Source organism: Pseudonaja textilis, chromosome 7, assembly GCF_049901715.1.
Source record: "Pseudonaja textilis isolate UNSWEBS1 chromosome 7, rPseTex1.2, whole genome shotgun sequence".
In the NCBI taxonomy this organism is placed as follows: Eukaryota; Metazoa; Chordata; class Lepidosauria; order Squamata; family Elapidae; genus Pseudonaja; species Pseudonaja textilis.
Window position 1 is genome coordinate 50,084,033 of NC_141996.1, and position 23,262 is coordinate 50,107,294.

The 23,262-nt window shown below is 34.9% G+C and overlaps 1 protein-coding gene across 17 annotated transcripts in view; it reads right to left on the reverse strand.

Moving 5' to 3' along the window:
• Positions 1-2,061: 2,061 nt before the first annotated feature.
• SYNJ1 (synaptojanin 1) overlaps positions 2,062-23,262 on the reverse strand; it is a 58,158-nt gene continuing 36,957 nt past the window's right edge. For 4 of the 17 annotated variants that reach the window (XM_087937572.1, XM_087937568.1, XM_087937563.1 and 1 more), the window contains 10 exons: positions 23,086-23,164; positions 18,840-19,002; positions 17,864-18,076; positions 15,453-15,581; positions 14,660-14,698; positions 13,361-13,405; positions 12,585-12,655; positions 9,333-9,450; positions 7,904-8,112; positions 2,062-4,806 (listed from right to left, as the gene is read on the reverse strand). In XM_087937572.1, coding sequence (XP_087793698.1) covers positions 3,997-4,806; positions 7,904-8,112; positions 9,333-9,450; positions 12,585-12,655; positions 13,361-13,405; positions 14,660-14,698; positions 15,453-15,581; positions 17,864-18,076; positions 18,840-19,002; positions 23,086-23,164 — 1,876 coding nt within the window. In that variant the 3' untranslated portion in view covers positions 2,062-3,996. Of the gene's footprint in view, positions 4,807-6,644; positions 6,669-7,903; positions 8,113-9,332; positions 9,451-12,584; positions 12,656-13,360; positions 13,406-14,659; positions 14,699-15,452; positions 15,582-17,863; positions 18,077-18,839; positions 19,003-23,085; positions 23,165-23,262 lie in introns of all 17 variants that reach the window. The other 13 variants (XM_087937566.1, XM_087937565.1, XM_087937571.1 and 10 more) reach the window with 10 other exon arrangements.

The following is a 23,262-nucleotide window of genomic DNA, read 5'->3' on the forward strand; positions in this document are numbered from 1 at the left end:
TTTGCCTGAGGCTGAAAGCAGGTTAACTGCATTGTATAGCCTCAAAAAGGATCGCAGCTACTCTGTTTTCTTCCCTACTGTCCTTGTGGGAGTCCTACATTATTATTATTACACTGTGGTAAGATGGGCGGCCAATAATTTAATAAAGAAATATTAAATTTATTGGCTGCGTATCTCGCCCCAGGGTAATCTAGGAGAGTCGCCAACCATAAAAAAAATGGAATAAAACATTTAAACAAAGCGAAAGTAAAATAGAATAAAAAAAATACAAGGAAAACATCTTTCAATCAGGGGTCCCTCGTTACCTCAACCCCGAGCTACACATATTCTCCTTTATTGGTACATCTCAGTGAATCAGAATAAAGCTGGAAGGGACCTTGGAGGTCTTCTAGTCCAACCCCCTGCTCAAGCAGATCTATATCATTTCAGAGAAGTGACTGTCCAGTCTCTTCTTAAAAACCTCCAGTGATGAAGCACCTGTAACTTTTGAAGGCAAGCTGTTGCATTTGTCCTCACTGTTGGGAAGTTTCTCCTTAATTTCAGGTTGCTTCTCACCTTAATTTGTTGCCATTGTTTCTTGTCTTGCCTTTGTAAAAAACACCACCAGATGGGCTTGTGGGGAGCAGAGAAAGGAGGGAGAGTCTGCTGTCAGTCTAGCAAACCACCTCCAGAGCAGAACATCCACATTGGGAAGGCCAATTTGCAGGGCCAGGTTTTTAGGCTCTTACTGAAGGATAGGATGTTGGGGGCAGAACTTACCCTGTAGGCCAGTGAAATGCAGTGTAATACCTCACAGTTTTATATTACTTGCCATTTTGCATGATTTGGAAGTCTAGGTTGTACTACTTTGTAGCTTTGTTTGCCTACAGATATTTTTAAAGGTATTTTTCTTGCTATCAGTGTTTTTTATAGCCAACATGGCTACCTTGGCATTTTTGCCCTACTGCATTAAATTGTGGTAGTAAGAGCTTTCCTCCTCCCTAGGTCCTGCTGTGTTGCTTCATGGCAGGGGAAGAAATTTCTGGGAGGGATGAGGGAAGATTGTTGGGGGATGTACTGTCATGTAAGGCATAGAAGTAATCCCAACTCCAAAGCAAAAGCAAGCGACAATTATATTTTCACCACAATAAAGATGGTATAAATGGATGATCACTTTAGTGGCGGCAATAAAGGCATCGTTTCATACGATGCAGGGAAAGGTGATGGTATACTATTCCTGTATTTTACCACATGGAAAGGTGCTGTAAAGATTGGCAATGTAGTGATGGGCTCCTCAGGTCACATGGACATAACACCTTATTGAGGAACAGCTGAGGATCTCATGTTGTTTACAATATGGGTGTATTAAAACCTTTGAAGTGACTAGTTGACAATATTGCCATGCAGGACAAGAAAACTGGAAGCTGCAAACACAGATCTGGACCCATTATGCAAAGGCCCAGCTCTCTTGAGAAGTCCATAATGCTAGGAAAGATATTAGGATGGAGAAAAATATATTAGGATGGACAATTGGTAGCAGGCTGTATGGACTAAATTACAGTAGTAATGTATACACTACTCTTGGGAGACTTGAACGATCATGAAGGGAACAGATTGTCTTGGAGAAAATCCATGTGGTTAGTTAAGAGTTGACACTACTTTGATGGCAATTTCCAGTTGTAATTAAGCAAAACTATATAGCCCCATTTCAATCTAAGGCCCTAGATGGCTCAAGAACCAACAGTAGAATGAGGATTATCACAAAAAGATTATTGCAGACATTCCATGTCTTTTCCTTTTTTCCAGGTCTATTTTTCCAGGTTACAACTGTTAGGGCATAGAAACTGAGGCAGAATTAAGATGGAAGTAAGAACCAAGTAGAATGGTCAGACCAGATAAATATTCTGCAAAAGTTTTCATCAATCTTATTGCTTCACGAAGTTTGTTGGCTCCTGATGTCCCAGGCCTTTATATAAAGATTACCTCTGATGATCTTAGATCAGAAAGACAACTGAAAATTTTAAGTCCACAAGGGTAAAGCCAAATTTTGACAGCATCAATAATGGAGATATATTCCTAACATTGGGAAAATTTATTTCATAAAGTAACATGTTTCACAGTATATGTATATGCAGTATTGTAAACCATCAATATTAATATTGTAATGGAGATAAGCAATTATTGTGTACTATAAGCAATAACTTATACATTAACAAAGCAATTTGCACAGGAAAACACTTAAAAGAAAATAGATAGGATTTTAGACTGTTGTAATTTTGACTCTCTAATATTGATTTCCTTTAACAGTACACATTATAATAAACTACTCATCCTATGCTCATACGTGCTTTGTTGCAATTTTTGTGGTACTTTGCTGCCAGATTTTATAATCCATTGAAGATGCTGAGGCCTATATTTGAAATTTAATAGAACTATATTATATAAACTATAAATTAATTAAATATTCAAACAAGGACCACATATAAAAGAACTGTAATTGCACTACCGAGAATACAGTTGTGTTGCTAACATTATAATACCAATGCAGAACACATGTTAATACATTATGGAACCAGAAAATTATAGTTGTTCTGCTGTTTCAAAATGTACAATTTTAAAAGCACAATATAGAAGTCACTGTATTTAATAACTGTACTTTAATGAGTAGAAGTGTTATATGAGATGATTTATATAAATACATTGGAACAGTATTAGAGAAATTGAAATGATGGTTTATTTTTACTGCTCCATGGAATGAGGTGCTGCACTCAGATACCACAGAAGGAAAATATTTTGTAAACAGAGCATACTATAACAGTCTGCAAATACAGCAAAAGGAACAGACATATTTAGCATGGCCCTTCTCAAGAAAGATTTTCATAAATTTTAAAAAAAACAAGCAATATAAATAGATGTAATAATATGATTAAGAAAGACTATCTTGCTTAACAGTAGTATAGAACAGACATATATTTCCTTCATGACATGAAAATACGACTTTTAAGTGCCATCTGTTGCAAAAATTTTGGAGGCAGACAATTGCGAGTTTACAAAGCATTATGTAAGGGAGTATGGCATCACCTATAATATTGATGTTTGTCTGTGGAAAGTGATATATTTAACTTGTCAGAATAGTACACAAACCATTGTTTTGTTCATTCATACCATATTTGAGACACATTACTTCTATATATTGTAAAGGAGAAAGCTGGGAAAGTTGAAATATATGGACCATCTATCCAATTACTTCTTTACACAGATCTTCCTATCAAAATGAATATAAATTTTCCTTCAACTTAGAAAGCAACATTCATATTAGAATAGGAAGCTATATAATGAGAATAAGGTCAGGAGGAGAATAACAATAAACTGCAAAAAATTTTCTCATGTCTGCAAAACAAAGCATGTGCAATAATAGGAAAAATATATTACTATATATTGTTTAAAATTATTTCAATTGTTGAGGGAATTAACTTCTACAAATCTTCATAAACCTCTATTATTTATTTCCTGACATTAATATTACACAATTGGCATCTTAAATTTTGACAGTTCTTTGGTGAATACTTACGTATAAATATACCAGTTATCAGATTCTGGAAGTGGTTCTAGTTCTAACAGAAGGGCATTTAAAATTGTATTTAAATTCTTATATAAGAATGTTCAAGAAACAATTGTTTAAAACTCTTATGTGTGATATTCAGAGAAACCAATGCATGCTTGTTGCTCTTGAAAGACAAACTTAATGTTATACTTTCCTATGAACTAAAGTGGGATTGAAACAAGTGTAACTTTTCCTTGCATTGTGTCCATTAAAGGAACAGAATAAGATCACTACTTGGATTAATTCTGTGCGTGATTCCCCACCCTGCCACCTTTGTGTAGTGACCTAAGAATTAATGTTCAGTGCACCTGATTAAAGTATTGCACATACAAAATTAAATCAATGCCCAGTTCTATTAGATAATTTTTAACTAATACTTTCTACCCAGTTTAAATAATTATATCTTAAATAATTTATCTTTCCATAAAATCTTGTGTCGGTAATGTTTTAGGTGCTAAACAAATTAAAGGATCTGTGGTCAAGTTGCTGTTGGTAGATCTGGATGGTATTGGGGGTGCAGGAGGGGGTCTTGCTGGCAATAGATGAAAAGGTCCAGAACTTTTGCTATGACCACTGTAAACAGTAAAGTCTGAGTCAGTGATATTTTGTTCAGTGCCCAGTGAAAAAGAAGTTGCTTGCAGGGAAGAAGCTCTTTTTAAATCAGTGGGATTGGCTAATGGTTTCAGGGTTAATACTAAATCGTCCTCTTCAAATGTTACCCAACCTTTTTGTTTTCCATTGTTAGATATAGAAGATGTATTCTGCAAACTGAAATCATCTTCAAATGTGTCAACATAAAATGCAGCTTTGCCTTTCTGACGAATAAGAGGCTTTAGAGATGGAAAAGGATTAGAAGTGGGTCCTTCTGCTGAACAATGTGAAGTTGCTCCAAATTCTTGAGATGCAGTTCTAAATGGATTTCCAGTTGTAATATTTTTTTCATTAAAAAGATTTGTGCTGGTAGCAAATGGATTCAGAGAATTGGACATGTATACCTCAGATTTACTGTGTGCTAGTGTATGTGGAGTACCTATGTTCCTGAAATTAAAATTGTCTGTTGCAGAAGGCAGGTTTGTCAGCTTCTTTTGACTTAAAGATACAATTGGTGACATTTGAACTGACTGAATTTTAGATTCAGAAAATAACTGAAAGGACAGATCGTCAAAAGGATCATTGTTTAGTTGTGTTTCAAGCTGAACAGCGTGAATTCCATTTGTTCTAATCTGAAAAATAAATATAACGTTCAATATATGACTTGTCTGATAAAAGATCCATTGATCATGAAAGAAGCAGTGGATTTGAACATCTGCCTTTTGTCATTTGCTTTATACTTGAAAAATATTCCTAAGTTTCTTTCTATACAATTTTTTTTCCATTATTTTCACTGCATTATCCCTGTCAGACTATATACACAAGTGGATTTACTATATACACAGCCATACTATATACTTACATATATGAAAGAAAAATTACAGTAAGTTTTAAGATTGCAACATAATGTTTGGATTAAAAGCACTGCATGGTATAAAGAATTGAAACATTAAACTAATAAAAATTCCTGTGTGGAAAAAAGTTAATATAAAATATTTTTCATAATGAAATCTTAGTAATTAAGTCTCAAACCTTCTCATTTTTAAGTATAGGTTATGTTAATTTGAAAAGAGTAATGGGATTCCATTCATACTTGATAAACAGGCCAAAAGAGAAAATATTTTCTCTATCATTTATCTGTTAGAAGTACGTCCCATGAATTTCAACAGAATTAAAGCTCAGTGAGAAAGGAAATCATATACAAGCTCCCAGTCCTATCCAACATTTCACTCATACAATGTCTGTCTTTAGTGAGCTCAGACAATTGCCTTAAGGTGACTCAAGCCAATGGCCAAGCTCACCATCCTAGCACAGGGAACGTAAGGTGCCCTGCTCAAGTACAGGAAATGAATTTAAGCTTAAAGATAAGTTGTTTTAATCTTTTAGACACATTCTACATGTTCCTTTTAATATTAAAAATCTATTATGTAAAACTAAACAGTAAGTATAATAATTGGACACAATGTAAAACCATCAAAGGTTATGACTTGAAATATTACATTCTAATATTGAGATTACATTTAGCAAATCTTGACTTGAAAATTCACTATACTTAAAAATCAATGATCAATATATAACACTGAAACTCAACTGCAGAATAAATAGAAATAAAACAGTTTAGCAGCAATTAACATGTTCTGTTTATGGACTAGGTTATTACCAAAACCAAAAATAGTAGATTATTACATTTTAAATTATGCTTATTGCATTTATCTCAGATGCAAAGAAACATTTGTTTTTTAAAAAATATATAAGATTAACTTCATTTTAAAATTAAACTAGATAGATTATATGTTAAAAGTAACTTTTTTTAAGTATAGGATAAGAGAAGTTTGACTTAACCAAAAAGAAAATTTGAAAAAAAATAAAACCAATATTTCTCATTCTGTAATGTTGTCTCAGGCTACTTGTGTTGATCAGTGTTAAATAGTTTCAGACAGCGAGAGAATCAAGCACCCTCAGTTGCAAGAGTTCTCAAAATGTGAGTAAGGTCCACCTGAAGAATTGCAAATAAGACTTCAAGACTTATCATTTTATTAAATAAGCTGCTAAACTGTTCTGCTCCTTTTTACCATGGCAATAGCAAGAAGCTGTACATCCCCCTCTCTCTTGTCAATTAATGTGTCAGGGACAAAAATAAGGCAATTTTTGATAAATGTTAAGGCTCTCTAGTATGCTGACATACTACTTCCATTCTCTCCACTTTCAAAGAATAATTAGTACAAATGGGTATATTGAAACACGCATAACACAATTTGAAAACTCTTGCCCTATAGGGCATAGCATGTCAAGTTAAGTAAGTTGCCTTATATGTCAATAGCATGATGGATATTTGTGTATTCATACAGGCAGATGATTTCAGTGCAAGCACAGATGTATGAACACAGCCGTTCATACATCTTTTATGCTAGAACTTATGGAGAAAATAGAATGGATGAAAAAAATGTAAGACCAGTAAAGAATCAGGTACCTTTTACCCTGAAGGTTGATCCTGCTTGTGAAAAGGAGACAGATATCAAAAGAAAACATTAGAAAGAAATCCAAGGTAACATGCTTCTAAGAGACTCTATTACATTGGCCACATTAAGGGGAACTATAAATCAGGTACAACTTGGTACATGCAGACATCTTTTTCCTGCACTAACCTGAGTACCTCAGAACAAACCACATTTCTCTGTGGCCCTGGTTTACAAAGAAGACTGCTAGTTGCAAGAAGTGGTGTGGATATGGGGATTTTTATGGCTTTTTCTGGACAAAAATGGGTATATTCCTGCCCTTGGTCAAACTTTTTTATATTCCAATGAAAAGTTGGGCAGGATTTGGATGATGGATGAATTCTCTTGAAATATAATTGGATAAAGGACAAAAGTCACTTAGATCAAATACCGATTATATTGTACATTATGGAATTGCCAAATTATGGAAATTCTAAAGCTTCACAATTTTTCTACTGTTCTATTTAATAAAGGTATTAATTTCCTCATTTGCTTCATAGATCACAATAGTATACTGCATGTACAATTGCTAACATACATCAACATTAGGACAGGTTAAAATCTATCAAATTAAGAGTTTCTTAAAAATAGATTTTAAGTTATAAGCTACATTTCTGAAAGTTATTTTACTTTTAAAACAGCAAAGGTAAATGGGACGTACAATTTTCAGATTTGTGATTATTTCTTATAGCAGACGAAAAACTATTTTTCCATCTGGCTGATCTTTCACTGTAATATATTGAAATTGAATTTATTTGTCTACGTTTTTAAGTCTTAATTAGTTTTTTCCTCTTTATTTTGGTATTCTGTTGTTGCAAATTTTATTCTGTATTAATTTTAATATTCGCATTTTCTGCCTTTTGGAAGTTACAATATTTTTCTGCAAACTGTTCAGGGAACAAAACAAAACCTCTTCAGGAAATAAAACTCTGGCACAGATTTTGATTATGATGAAGATAAACCTAAATAATGTCCAATGTATTGAATCCAAGATAATTCTAAACATAATTTGTTAATCCCCTCACTTGAATTATGCCTATGCTTCCTAGTGACAGAGATTAGGAAGTGATAGAACAGTTCAGCCTTAATTTGGACTTGAATAATTTAAGCGTATATCGGCAATTTACGAGTTGTTCAGCTTTCTACACTAAATATTTTTGAGTGGAACAGTACAGAAGTAGCAGTAGATAAAATGCACCCGAAACAAAATGTTTAAAAAATATTCTGTACATACTTGCTTCTGTGATGGAATGTTGTCAGAAGGCAAACTTTGGGATGATTTGCTGCGGGGGGGAGGCTGTGGTGGTGCCTCCAGGTTTGATGGAGAAGCTGTTTGAGACGTTGCTGTCATAGGTATAAGTGGCTCCTGCATCTTCACAACAGAAGTGGGTTGAATAGGAACTGTTCCTTGTGGTTTAAGTGGTTCAGGAAGTAAAGGTGACCCTATAAATACATTCAATTATTTTCCTAGTTTCAATACCAAAAATGATTTTAATAATGATAGTGATAATAGTAGTAATGCCAAATCCAGTCTGAACAACGGGTTGACTTACAAAAAGACCATAATGTTTTTTTAATCTACTGGTTAGTGAGACAGATACACTTGATCAACCTAAGAACAAGAAATTGCTATTCCCTGAGCACTATTTTAGAAGAAAATAGAACCTTAAAAATAAATAATTAAATAAATGCACACTTTTCTTAGCCTTCTTAACTCTATAATTCAATTGCACACTCATTACAGTGTGCAACTGATATCTAGGTTGCACTTTAACAGGCAATTTCTTTGCAATACAGGAGAAAGATACTTTCTAGCAGTTGTATGCCATTCTGTCTCAAAACTTGATTTAAATAGTGTGAAGCTCTACAAGAAGTTGAAATCTTATTTAACACTGTACATATGCATTATAAATAACTCCAATTGTTTTATAATTTGCATTACTACTGCAATCAGTTTGAATCAGCCACAGTGCATTTTCCTTGAAACCTCCAAATACAAAGAAGCTGAACATTAATAATAGGTACTGGTTTTACCTACAGTTATCTCAATGTTTTGTTACATTCATATTAAAATGGACTTTTATTTGTTTGCACTGAAAAAGTAAATGTTAAATTGCTTTTTATAAATATTTTGAAATTTTGAAAAAATAGTGATATTTAAAGGAGACTGAGTTGGAAATACAATGACCTATGAATTTCCCATATTTCTTAAATGTTATATAAATATACCACTATTCAAAAAAAGCTACACCACAAATCCTGGATTCTAGAATTGTTTCGCATAATGCAGTAGTTATTTTAGATTTGAATGCATTAAAAATAATTGGGAATTTCTTTTTCCAAATCATTAAGACTGTTCATTTATTAAAAGCACTGTTCATTTATTAAAAGCACTTAAAAGCAAATTTTTTATAGACAAGAAAAGCAGAACATGCTTTGCAATCTTTATATTATTTATTAATAAAATGTACATGGTGGCCCAACTCACTGAGAATCTTGCCTTATAGTTGACCTAAGTACTCACTTACTTTAAAAATAAAAAGTGGGTATTTAGGAATTATGTTTCATCCAAGGGATAGCATCTATATTCTCTTGAATGCACTTATAACACTCCTTTATGTAGAAGAATTACATTAAAAAAGAAAAATGCATAATATACTCACCCATTTTACCTGTTGTTAATTCTGGTGGCTTAGGGTGGAGTTCAGGCATATGCTTTCCTATAGAAGGACGCACATGACTTTGTGGCGCACTAATAACTCCAGCTCGGGGAGGAACAATCTGAAATGGAAGTATAGACTTTTAAGCACTACTATAATTGGAATTGGTTTGTTTCAAAGTAGGCTGGCAACTTAAGCCAGTTGTCCCTAGGCTAGGGTCCTGCAGAATCATTGGGCTTCAGTTCTGTTGTCTTTCAGATGGTTTTTAGATGTCCCATTCATGTGGAGGCTGTCAAGTTAGAGAAGGCTGCTTCACCTATTTCTTGATATCCTAGCAATTAATAAAAGTTTTACATTCTTCAATGTAAAAATAAGCGCATATATTGATCTTGGACATCTACAAAGGAGTATCTATTGATCTGTACAACCCTTAAAAGTAATAAAGCCAAGGAGAAAGAGCTAGCCTATGGTAACCTGTAAGGTGTGTGCGATGTTTGTATTCCTGTCCGAGGAGGACTCCAATGTATACCTGTATCAAATGCAAACTGATCAGATTACTGGAGAAGAAAATTGAGTCTACAAACATCTAACCACTCTGAGATTTATCTGTGGAAATGAGAAATTCTGGAAAATTTGTCTACAAACTGAACATACCAAGGAAGAAACAACTACTAAGAAAAATGGAGCCTTAGAAGAGAAAGGAGGCAGCATGTCACTCAGAAGACAAAACGCCTGAGGGGACTATGCTTGCCACTGGAGTTTAACATTCACTTTCTTACCCTCCCTCTGGAAGAAGCATGCAGATATCTGGAGAAGAATCTTCATCGACAGTTACAGTAACAGGAAGAAAAGTAGCTCAGCCTGTCACAGAGAAGAGTCTGCTAGGTATCCAGAAGAGGAAAAGGCATGTGTTGGTGACTTCGCAGAGAAACAGAATCAGCAATCTGCAGACCAGATAACCTATCAAACTGCTTCCCAGGTACAAAGATCAAAGACGTGACAGAGGCTTACCCAACTAATTGAATTCATTGATTATTATTCCTTTCTCCTCGTTCACGTTGGGACGAATGATACAACAAAAAAGAGCCTGGAAAAAAAAAATCAAGGGAGGTAGGAAGGCAAAAGAGGAGCACAGGTGATGTCAATATCCAATGAGAGAATGGAGGATTTCAGAGGTAAACCACTGGCTCAAAGAATAGTGCTGCCTGGACTATGGTTTACCTACTTATAGGTAGGGGTCCAGGCAAGAGACAGGGTGCACCTCACAAAGACTGGGAAGCGTGGGCTTAAATACATCTTGCTTGAGTCATCTGAAAGGCTTTAAACTGAATCTGGAGGCCAAGTTCTAGGACCAAACCCGAAGTATAAATACCAAGACAACAAATCTGACAATAAGGAAGGAAGTGGTGATGAGAAAATTACACTCGGGTACAAAATAGGAGATGCAGCTAGCAAATGCAAGGTCAGACATAAAGGGCTGTACACTAATAATAAAAATATAGGGTACAAACAGGGAGAACCTGATTACAGCATACTGCTAGAAAAAATTAATTTGTTCAAAACAGATGCAACAAAAAAGGAGTTGCACTGTGTGTAAAGAATACTACACTTCTACAGAAATATACAACACTAAGGATGAAGGTCTTCTTGAAAGTATTTGGGTGAATACTACAGGGAAAAAAAGTAACAGCAGTATAGGTGTATATCCAACCAAGGCCACCCAATCAACCAGAGGAAATAGGGGCACCTTTTGGAAGTAAGTAAGCTGAAGTGTGCAGGAAACACACTGCTGCAGCAATGGGGGATTTTACCCTGATATCAACCGGGAAACAACTTTGCAGCAAGTGGCAGATGGAATAGGTACCTAACATACATAGTTGAGAACTTTATCATCCAAAAGATGGGGGAGAGAACTACAGGATCAGCTACGCTGGACTTACTAATAGGGATGAAATGACTGAGGGAATGGAGATGACCACGTCATGCTAGGATTCACCATAATGCAGGCAAGGATAATTGAACAAAGTCAGACTCATGTTCTAGATTTTAAGAGAGCTAACTTCAACAAACTAGGAGGATGAACAGGGAGAATTCCATGGATAGAAATTCTGGAGGGAAAAACAGTTCAGGATGCTTGGGAAATTCTGAGAAATGAAGTAAAAAAGACCCAATCAGAAACAATACTACAGAGAAGAAAAACAAGACATCTAAGGAGCTTGGCATGGTTGTACAAAGAGCTCTCTGACAAACTGAGGAACAAAAAGGACAAATATAAAAATGTAAAGAGGGGCTTAATAACTGCAACAGAATACCAGCAATTTAGCAAATTCTTGCTGGAGGAGTTCTTATGATATTTTGACTGTTTGTTGTTTTAATTTCCCCATTTTAAGAACCTCTGTCCCAGGCCATACAACCCAATTATATTTCCCTCCCTAATATTTCCAACTTTGGTATTCCAAAGCAGCACATCTTGCTTACACGTTTTGTCAATTTTAAATTGAACTCCTCAACCCTCTTCTTCAGTATCAGAGATTAAAACGAAGTTGGATAATCAAAGGATTATCAATAAAGTCTAATTGATACCATTCAGTCATGGACTGCATGGTAGTCCAGTAATGTTCTTGCTCTATCCTGCCTAATCATGAAAGCAACACCATTCCTTCTTTGTTTTCCATGTAGTAAACGATTTGGGAAGTAAACAATATGATTTTCGGACTGAAGGTGTCCAGTTCCAGTCCATCTTAATTTGCTGAGAGCTTAAATGTATCCAGTTAATTCACTAATTAGGAACTAACTCATGTCAGAAATACAACCATGTTTGTTGTTGACATATCCTATGTGAGGGTACATATGTTTATATTTATAAAATGGTGAAATGATCGATGACAGGGAGCTAGGTCTTCACCGTTCTATAGACTTTCACTGCATGCATTTTTCAACCCCAGCCCATATCTGAGGATGGACATGAGCCATGCAACAAGAAAAATGATTGAGATAATAGACTCGGGATTTCTTTTGGTAATATGCAGCTTTTAATATTAAAATTAGTCACACCTTTATCCATGGTAATGATTATCGTGATATCCTGAGATTTAGCTATATGGAATCAAACTGAAAACTTAGAATATTTAAGTTCTTCATTAAAATACACACCAGGGATCTTCTGGCTAGTATCACTAGAAAATATTTTTAAAAAATGTTACACAACTAAATGTTATTCTATTCTTAGTTTTACCAGAAAATATATATCCTTACCGGTCTACATGTACTGGGTCCAGATGTTCCTGTGTTTATTTGTCCAGTGGGAGGCAGAGACTGATTATAAGCTAAAGAAAGGGGAGGTGTCATTAGATTATATTTCTAAATTCAGATTCTCTATAGTTAGTAAATATCTAATATTGATTTATAGCATCTATTATCTTTGTGAAGTAGGGGTTTTCTGAGCTTTCAGATATGAAAGGATACCCCCCCTCCAAATTTGTCGTGCATATTAGTTACTGAAACTACACACTGAATACTAATGATTCTTGCAGTACTAGAAAATTACAATTGTATACTGTAATCTTTATAACTTCGTTCTAATAATCAGATATTGACATAGCATCTATATCCTTTATTAGTATTTGAAACTGGATCAGCATACCCACAAATATATGGTCCTATTTAGGGATCTGGGATACTTTATAAAAAGCATTAAATTTCACCTTTGTAATTCATATCTTTTTCAGAATGATTTATCTAGCAAGAATTTTTGTCTACTGTCAAACCACTTCCTCATTAACTAGCTTGTTAAGGGCACAGATAAGAATATTAACAATGAATTATTATTGAAATGGATAAGCTGCTCAGTTACAAAAATCTCTAAATAGCTAGCAACAAGTTTCCATTTGGTAAGAATATTTCAAAAATTAACATTAAATTTATGAAATATAAAGAGAAGTTTAAATGTTCACTTCATATATGAAATTTAGAGATTAAATATTTACATATTCAGTTTAAACATTCAGTGTGACATTAAGAATAAGAGTTACCTTCTTCTCTCCTAGCTACAACAGGGCTGGGAGGAGCACCAAAACCTTATCAGAGGAAAGCAGAAAAGTACTATATAACATGTAAGCAGCATACTTTATTAAGAAAAGGGCAAAAATAAAGAGAACTGCAATTCTTTTTTAGTACAATGATTAATAAATGTTTTAATACAATATTTGCATTATATATTATTGCAATGTTTAGTAAGAAAAATAAAAGCTGACATATCACTTAGATAACACAAATAGCTGCAAACATCTGCAATTTACTGCTGCCATAGCCTTTGGGAGGGAATGGTCATCCCCACTACTAGGGGTAACAAATGTGTGTTCTTTGCCCTAGAAGGGCTCAACTGTCTGAGGCCACTAAGTACTTAGGCAAGTGTGGACCAGAGTAGTTGGGACCCTGGAGAGGTGGGATAGGTTGTAGTGTTATGCATGTGTGTATGTGTAGGCAGGAACATCAGGATGGTGATAGGAATACAGGATCCAGAGTTTGCAAGTGGTCTTGCTGTCTGATAGCAACACATTCAAACTTTAGTCCCTGGGTATCAGAACCCTGAGCTCTGCTGTTGTTTTGAATGTCAGACCGGTTAGTGATAAGTCTACCTTCATCAGTAATCTTATAATACATGAAAGCGCCAACCTCACGTCTAACCAAATTCTGGATGGGCCTGAAATAGGGTATCCCTCTACCAGAATTATGCCAGCTGGGTTTCGGTTTATGGTAATACATCAGCTGAGATTCTAATGGAGGTGGGTGGAGAGGCAGGTTATCTCTGTTTTGCAGATTTGAGGTTCTCTGATTAAAATTGGGCACTAGGGAACAGTTGGGATTGTTTCTTGTACTGTCCTTCATGGTGCTCAGAATCATCCTTGTCTGAGTTGTTGGATTCCATTGCCTGACTGGCAGTAGAATCTCTGAGGTTGTTGGTACTTCGATATTTCAATTAGCCAGATCAGATAAAGCAGGCATACTCCAGGCCCTTCCCTTTAATGTTGCTATCTGGTGAGACCTAGAAAGCATGCCCCTTTATGATGGGCCGTCCTCTAGAACACCCTTCCTCTTTAAGTCTCTGTTTTAACCTTCTGGAAAGCTGTAAATAGCTGTAAAAAGTTGGCTCTTTTGCAACTATTTTGTGAAACTTTTTTGCATTTGTTTTATTGTATCCTTATTTATTGATTGATTTTATGTTATTCTTTACTTTGTGAGCTATCCAGCCAACTAAAATCAGCACTAAATTCACTAAATAAGTAAAGAAAACATCTGCATCTGCTAAACCATATTTAAATAATCATTACCTCCAGGTTCTTTTCTAGCAAGTGCAGGACTCTTACTCCCTTTGGAGTAAGAGATAAAGGCAGCAGTAAAAAAAAGATTAATTGAAAAAAAGGATTAGAAAGAAATTAAGAATCATAGTAAACAAATGTATTATCATACATTATATGAGAGCTTCAGGTTCATATTATGAAGTGACAATAATTATAATAGAGCACTCCTGTATATACATAATCCAAAGCAGCTAGCTTACAGCTAAGAAGTCTTGCTAAAACTTCTATTATGTTAAAATAATAATGTGATTACAAAGAGAATTTAGGATGGAACAAAATGTGGCGATCCAATCTGAGTCAGTCACTGGGAAATGTGGAGAATATTAATTATAATTGGATTTGAATCAATAGAAACCATGGCTGTAACTGTTTCAAATAAAGCATGGTTAACACTATATCATCTGAATTGATAGGATATGGGTAAAACATTAAGTAATAACAGAAGCAATCCCAAAGTCTTTCTGAAACTGCATCAGAAGGGTAGAAGGGTATATAAGCTGGAAAATGTTTTTCCCATGTCAAACCAAAGTCAAAAGACCTGTAGCCTTCTAGCTGTTAATGAATATCATAACCACAAGCCAGCATATCCAATAATCGGTTATGAATGGAACACCAATAGCTGGAAGACTACATATTTCAAGCACTATGCTGAATTATGATTCAACATATCTAAATGTGATGGATAATAAACTTATTAAACATATGTTATCTAAAAGTAACAGAAAAATCTTATGATCACTGTTTTCATGTTTTATTCAGTTACCTGATGGAGGAGGCGGCCTTTGTGGTGGAGCAGGGCGAGCAGGAGGCACTCCTGGTCGAGGTGGAGGTGGGCGTTTTGGTTCCAAGCCTTGAGTAGACTCTTTTAGTTGAGTTATAGGTTGAAAATCTGCTGGTAAACGTAAAAATAATATAAAGGGATAGTTCAAACAGCAAATAATGCTATCACTATGTTGGTGTGTGGATTACTGAAAGCAGTTCAAGGATTATACTTAATACAATCTCACATTTTTGAGATGTTTGGAGAGCAGAAACTAGAAGAGGCTAATATATGTATATGTGTGCACGCACACGCACACGCACACACACACCCTAATCACAGAACTAAACTGGCACTAACAAAAGTAAATATGTTAAGGTGCTTTGGAAGAGTCCCTCAATAAAGATCAGGCTGGCTCCCTCCTTGCTGGTTTTCTGGAAAACTGAATTCCTTTTGAAGCGAGAGTCTTTTTTATGTTTACACCTGAGGCCATCTTGTTTCCTAGTTGCTTTGTGTATTTTTCTTTTCCTTTCATATTTTGTTTTTTATGTTTTTGTATCGGGCTTTATGTACATTGAATATGAAAAGTCTACGCACCCATGTTAAAATACCAGGTTTTGAGATGTAAAAAAATTAGATAACTTCTGAATTTTTTCACCTTTATTTTAACATATAAGCTATACAATTCAATTGAAAAACAAACTGAAATCTTGTAGAGGGCAAAAAAAAAAAGTACAATAACATGGTTGTATAAATGTGCACACTCAAACTAATATTTGTTGAAACACCTTTTTGATTTTATGACAGCATTCAGTCTTCGAGGTAGGAGCCTAACAGCATGGTACATCTTGCCATCTTGCCCTAAGCAAGGGCAATCAGAATGCAAGGGAATTTCCTGTGCACAGCCCTCTTCAGGTAATCCCACAGATTTTCAATTGGATTCAGGCCTGGGCTCCAAAACTTTGAGCCGTAGTGGAGCAGGGTTAGAATGCAGTACTGCAGGCTACTTCTGCTGATTGCTGGCTGCCTGCAGTTTGGCAGTTCAATTCTGACCGGCTCAATGTTGACTCAGCCTTTCATCCTTCCGGGGTCAGTAAAATGAGGACCCAGATTGTTTGGGGCAATATACTGGACTCTGTAAACTGCTTAGAGAAGGTTGTGAAGCACTGTGAAGTGGTATATAAATCTAAGTACTATTGTTATCTTCTTCTGGTGAAGTCATTCTTTTGTTCATTTGAAAGTTTGCTTTAGATCACTGTCGTGTTGAAAGGTGAAATTCCTCTTCATCTTCAGAATTTTAGTAAAGACCTGAAGATTTTGTGCCAAAATCGACTGATATTTGGAACTGTTCTTAATTCTCTTACTGTTGACTATAGCCCTAATTCTTGCTGAAGAAAAGCAGCTCCAAAGGATAATGCTATATCACTTTTCACTGTGGTTATGATGAACTTTTGCGGATGCACGGTATTGTTTTTGTGCCAAAGATATTTTTGGCATTATGGCCCAAAGGTTCAAACTTGGTCTCATCAGACCATAACACGTTTTCCTACATGGTTTTGTCAGACTTGATGTAGGTTTTGCAAAATGTAACTGGGTTTATATGTTTTCTTTGTAAGAAAAGGCTTCCGTCTTGCCATTCGAGTCCACAGCTCAGACAAATGAAGAATATGGGAGATTATTGTCACTTGTAGTACACAACCAGGACTACCCAGAAATTCCTGCAGCTCCTTTAATGTTGTAGGTTTCTTGCAGCCTCTTGGACCAATTTTCATCTTGTTTTTTTTTTTTAGCAATTTTGGAGGAACATTCAGCTCTTTGGTAATGTCATTGTCGTGCCATATTCTCTTTACTTGTTGATGACTTTCTTCACTGTGTTCCATGCTATATCCAATGCCTTGAATTGGAGGGGGGGGGTACCTTTCTCCTGACTGATGCCTTCCAATAATGAGATCCCTTTGATGTTTTACAAGCTATTTGGAGACCATGACTTTGCTGTGAGATGCAACTGTGTAAATGTCAGGAAAATCCTACTAGAACACCTGAAGTTTATATGGGCTTGATCAGAGTCATTTTAATTGATGGCAGGTACATATTGACTACTATTTAACAACAGTTTGTATGTGATATATTAATTCTGAACACAGTTACATCCTTCTTATAAGAGGGTGTCCACCTTATGCAACTGTGTTATTATACATTTTTTATTTTATTTTCCCCCTAAAAGAATTCAGTTTGAATTGTACAACTTCTATATTATATTAAAGCAGGACATTTTTTGATGTTATTTATCTTGATCAGATTTTTTTTTACATCTCAAAAAACTGGCATTTTAACAGTGGTGTGTAGACTTTTTATATCCACTATAGTTATGGATAGTGTCTTTGATTGTGACAGAGTAGAAGTTTAATATCTACCTTGAGAAGACACTGGAGGTCCAGGAGTCTTATTAGGTGTCCTGCTTGGCCTTGATGGAAGAGTTGGAGGCAGACCCTCTGATGGAGTAGGGGACTGGCAGGGGCTTGAACGAGGGGAAGAGGCAGGTGAGGCTCCAAGACTAGAGCCTGAAGCTAGCTGTAGATGTTGTGGGAGAATTTCTTCTACTTCAGTACTATAATCGTCAACATCACCTTGAAATGAAAAAAAAATATTCCTATAAATTGTACCACAATTTTTCTATTATGCAGAAATATTACACTTTAATATACAGTCTCAAAGTTTAAAATGTGAATGCACTCAGATTTCATTTATTTTAATGTCATATAGTGCAATATAATTAATTTTAATTTGCTCATTTAGGTACCTCTCAACTCCAAACTGATAAAATAAATATTAACAGTTATATAAAGATAAAAATAAACAAACAAGAACTTGTGATGGATCTAACTAAGCTAACACTCATACAATTTGACAGGGACCCCAATCACCCTAATCCAAGGCCCTGGACAACAGCCAGATCTCTTAAGTTTTTGGGAGCACTAGCACAGTGGAAATCATATAGATATTAGCACACTTATTGCTAATTAGATTACTGGAACCCTGGCATCTTGACGATAAACAGGAGCTTAACTATTTTATATTCTTCAGTATTCTATTTGAAATTTAGGTACACTCTAACATCTCATTCTGGTAAATATGTGCCAAATAAAGGTAATAATTTCATATAAATTGTTATTGCTAACTTGGTCCCATACAGAATCAATAAGGTAAATTTAGAAAAGATTTTGTTAATAGACATTCATAAACTAAATATAGTTATGTGGTATGAACAGATGAGAAAAGTTTTTATTCTTATCCTAAAATTCAATAGATTCAACTGTGATGTGTTGTATATTTGTAACACTGCTGTAAGATAGCATCCACTGAACAAAATCAATCTTGAATCTGGCAAACCTTCCATATCATAGTCTGCAGTAACTTCGGCATCTTCACAAAGCAAAGTAGAACTTGTTGATGAAGGCAGACCAACATTAACTCTCTCCAAACTAATTTCGTCTTCTAAGTTCTTAATCCAATAAGGGTTTTTTAGAGAAATGTTAGCAGTTTTCCCAAGAACCTGAATTTCAATCAGAAAGAATAATTCACATAATTTCTTTAAAAATCAAATCAAAACAACTCCCCCAAACAAAAAGTTATTTATACGGTAATTAAAGAGAAAAGAACAAACATGATCATTTGAAAAATTAACCTAGAAATAGGAACATCTGCAAAAGTGTACCAAACAATATTGTGACCCAGATGATATTCTGCCCCTTTTTGTTTATGTCATGACATCCCTCACAAGGAGTAGAGTTTTATATGACACAATACACATAGTCCTTGACTTACAACCACAATTGAGCCTAAAATTTTTGTTGCTAAGTAAGACAGTTGTTAAGTGAGTTTTGCCCCATTTTACAACCTTTCCTACCATAGTTGTTAAGTGAATCATTTAAGTTGTTAGCAACTGTCGGAATTGTTTGAAGTAAGTATAATAATCTTGGCAATATGTTCTTTTTTATTGTAGCTATCTGTGATGGCCCAGAGTATAACACAGACATAACAAAATCCAAAACGTAAATAAATGTCCTTTAATGCCTCCAATTTGTCCCCACTGTGCAATAATACTCAGTTGGAGATAAAACATACTCAAAAATACTCTTCAAAAGAAAGCAATGCAGTCCAAATTTAATGAGCAGATAGGAGGTGAAATAAAAAATCAAACTACAATGACGAAATCTCCACAATGGAACAAGAGAAGTATTTACCAAATTCAAGGAGGCACAGTCTGTTGGAAGGACACCAACCAAGATAACTTCAGACCAAAATAAAACACGTTTTATTTCCAGTGTTTGCCAGTACGCAGGTCCAAACTCTTATTCAGTTCTCACACCTGCAGCCCATGAAGAGGATCAAGGCCCTCTCCACCCGAGAAGACCACGTCTCTCCCTTATCCTCTCCTCCCTGCGTGCCCTAGGATGGATAGGGGATGGGCCTGGGTCCTCCTCTGACTGCTCAGCCAGCCTCTGCCCTTCCCCAGCCTCCTCCACCACCTCTGGAGCCACATTTCCACTCCCTGTCAGCTGTTCCTCCTCTCCCTCAGAGTCAGTCTCCACCAGGGGCATGACACTCCTATCAACCAGTGATAGTTGCAGATTTTCCCATTTCTCCAGATCTATTTTAATTTGTTGCATCAATTTATAAAAATTATCTTCCTTTATAGTTATACATCTTGCTGTTAAATTAATCCCTAAGTATTGTACTTTCTTTGTAATCTGAATATCTATTCTCTTCATTGATTCTTTTTTCTGCATTTCTGTAAGATTTTTAACTAATATCTTAATTTTCTCTTTATTTTCAATCCTGCCATTTTGCCATATTCCTCAATTTTTTTATTAGCTTAGGCAAATGCCTATAACTTATAATTTTCTTTTTTTTATTTCCAAACCTTTTATCTCTATATCTTGTCTAATATTTCTATTTAGCATCTCCAGTGTCAGTATAAATAATAGGGAAGACAAGGGAACATCCTTGTCTTGTACCTTCTTAAATAGCAACCTTCTCTGTCATGTCTCCATTTACCATCTCTTTTGCTGTTTGCTTATATCGCCTTAAACATATTAATAAATCTCTCCCCGTATCTTTCAACTGTGCTAACATAAATTGCCAGTTCAAATTGTCAAATGCATTCTGCGCATCTAGGAAGATCAATGCCATTTGCTTCCCTGGATGTGCTTTGTTGTACTCCAACGTGTTTAAAATTATTCTCATATTGTCTTTAATTTTGTTTCTTAGGCAAAAATCCATTTTCGTCTGGATGTACAAATTGATTTTAAAATATTTTAAGTCTTTCTGCAATTATTGAAGCATATATTTTATAATCCGCATTCAATAAGGATATTGGCCTGTAGTTTTTTAGCTGTTATAAGTCTGAATCCTACTTTGTTATGAGCATAATATATGCTTCTGTACATGAGTTTGGTACTTTTGCTTCTAACAATACTTCATTAAACACTTCCAACATTGGTTTACTTAAAATATTTCCCAAACCTTTGTAAAGTTCTGCTGGTAGTCCATTTGGACCTGGTGTTTTCCCATTTTTTTGTCTCTTAATTGCTTCTATTAATTCCATCATTGTTATATGTTCATCTAACATGGCTTTTACTGTTTCAGATATTTCAGTTCTGCTTTTTAAAAATAGTTTTGTCTTCTGAGACTATCTCTTGGTCATATAATTTTGAATCACTTTCTTTTTGTCCTCATTTTGATGATAAAGATTTCCTTCTTCATCCATTAATTGATGTACCAGGCTTTTTTTCTTTCTCCTTTTTCAATTTGTATGTCAGCCATCTTCCTGGTTTATTTGCATTTTCAAATACATTTGTCAACTCATAAAATATTTCTATGGTCTTTGAGAATTGTCAACAGAAAGTGAGGGGGGAAAGGGTTTTGAAAGAGTAATGTGGTAGCTTGGAAATTGAAAGTGCATTCCATAAATAGTTTTCAAAGATAGTAACTAGGTGACTGAAGTTTCTGCTGTGCACAATTCTAACTGGAGAACATGTTTGATGACTCCTGGCTATGAATGTGTCTCATTAGAGAATATGAATTATAATACACCCAGGGGGTGGGGGAAAACCAGGGTCAAGGGTGACAATGAATTATGTGTCTCAGAGTCGGCTACACCCAGGCAGTGCCGGGCATGTTAACTCCCAATAACTTCTTTTGAAGTTTTGGAAGTTTGGCTCGAGACTCATGATTTAATTGGGGTAACTACCAGAATCCTGACAGCTAACCATCTCTGCATAATTCATCATCATTACTGGGACACCTGATGCCCGGCCTTTAGCATTTCTAATTTTTTGTGCTAATTCTTCTTTATCTATTATATTTAACTTGTTTTTTATTAATTCCATTTGACTTTTTAAGCTCTTTTTTGGTGGTTGTTTTTGTAGTTCTGTCTCTAAACTCTTATATTCTTCTTCTAATGTCTTTTGCTTTTGTTTCTTCCTCTTGTTTTTCTTTCCCATATAAGTTATGACTAAACCTTTAATATATGCCTGGGCTGTATCCCTACATTTTGTAGTGAGGCCTCTTCTTTTCTATTCTCTTTGAAGAAAAAGTCTAATTCTTTTTCCATGAATTGAATAAAATCCTTATCGTTTAATATTAATTGATTCAACATCCATCTTAGTTTTCTTTTTTGTCCTTTCCATATAACTTTTATTGGATTGTGGTCTGCCCAATTACCTGTTTCTATATTCATTGGCTTTCAATTTGGCTGACATCCATATCATATCTATCCTTGACTAAGACATATGCCTATTTGAATAGAATGAGTATTGATTTTCCTTAGGATGTATCTCTTGCCATGCATCTTGGATGCCTAGTTCTTCAGCCATTAAAAAAAATAACTTTGATAATGTTTTCCTTTTTTATTCACTTTCCTGGTTTTAAAATCTAGTTGCGCATCTACAGCTGCACTGAGGTTTCCCACTACACAAATATTTTCGTACTCCAATTCTACTATTTTCTTATGTAGTTTATTATAAAAGTCCTCTTGTTTACTGTTTGGTGAATAAATTGCTACCAGGAGTATCTGTTTATGATTCATTGTTATCTCCACTATCAAAATCCTCCATTCTTCATCTATAAATATTTGCTTAGCATTTATTGTTAGTGTCCAAATTTTGATCATGTGATGGTCTGCTGGAATGGTCCTAAGTGTGAAAAATGATCCTAAGTTACTTTTTTACTTTTTGCTGTTGTAACTTCATTCAGTAAGCAAAAGGTTGTAAGTTGAGGACTACCGTTATACTGTTCATTTTGCTGAGGTTGATATAATTTGCTAGCTGCAAAACACAATGGTTATATATGCAAACATACGTGGAAACAATTAGAGAAAATTTTAGAAATAACCACTTCATGTTGCTTCATCATTCCCATGTGTCCTAATATATCACTGACTCAGGAAGAAATTGTACATTAAAGTACAGTCCACTCAAAATCAAGTCTCAAATTTCACAAATTATGCAAGAATGATTTATCAAATATCTATACCTAATGATTAGAGAATACTAAAATAAATCACAATACCATACAGTCTGCTTACACCAGTATTATTTATAGGTGTATAAATAGAAATAGAAATGATTGTTACCTCAATGCCATTCAGATCCAGAACATTTAAAGCAGAGCTGCCTTCCAAAAATGTCACCCACATTTTATCTTCTACAAATCTGTAAAGTGTAACAAAATTTAAACATGAATGACACAACATACTGAAGAAGACTACTCATCTATATGTTGTCTCTGTAGTTTGTTTTTCAAGTATATC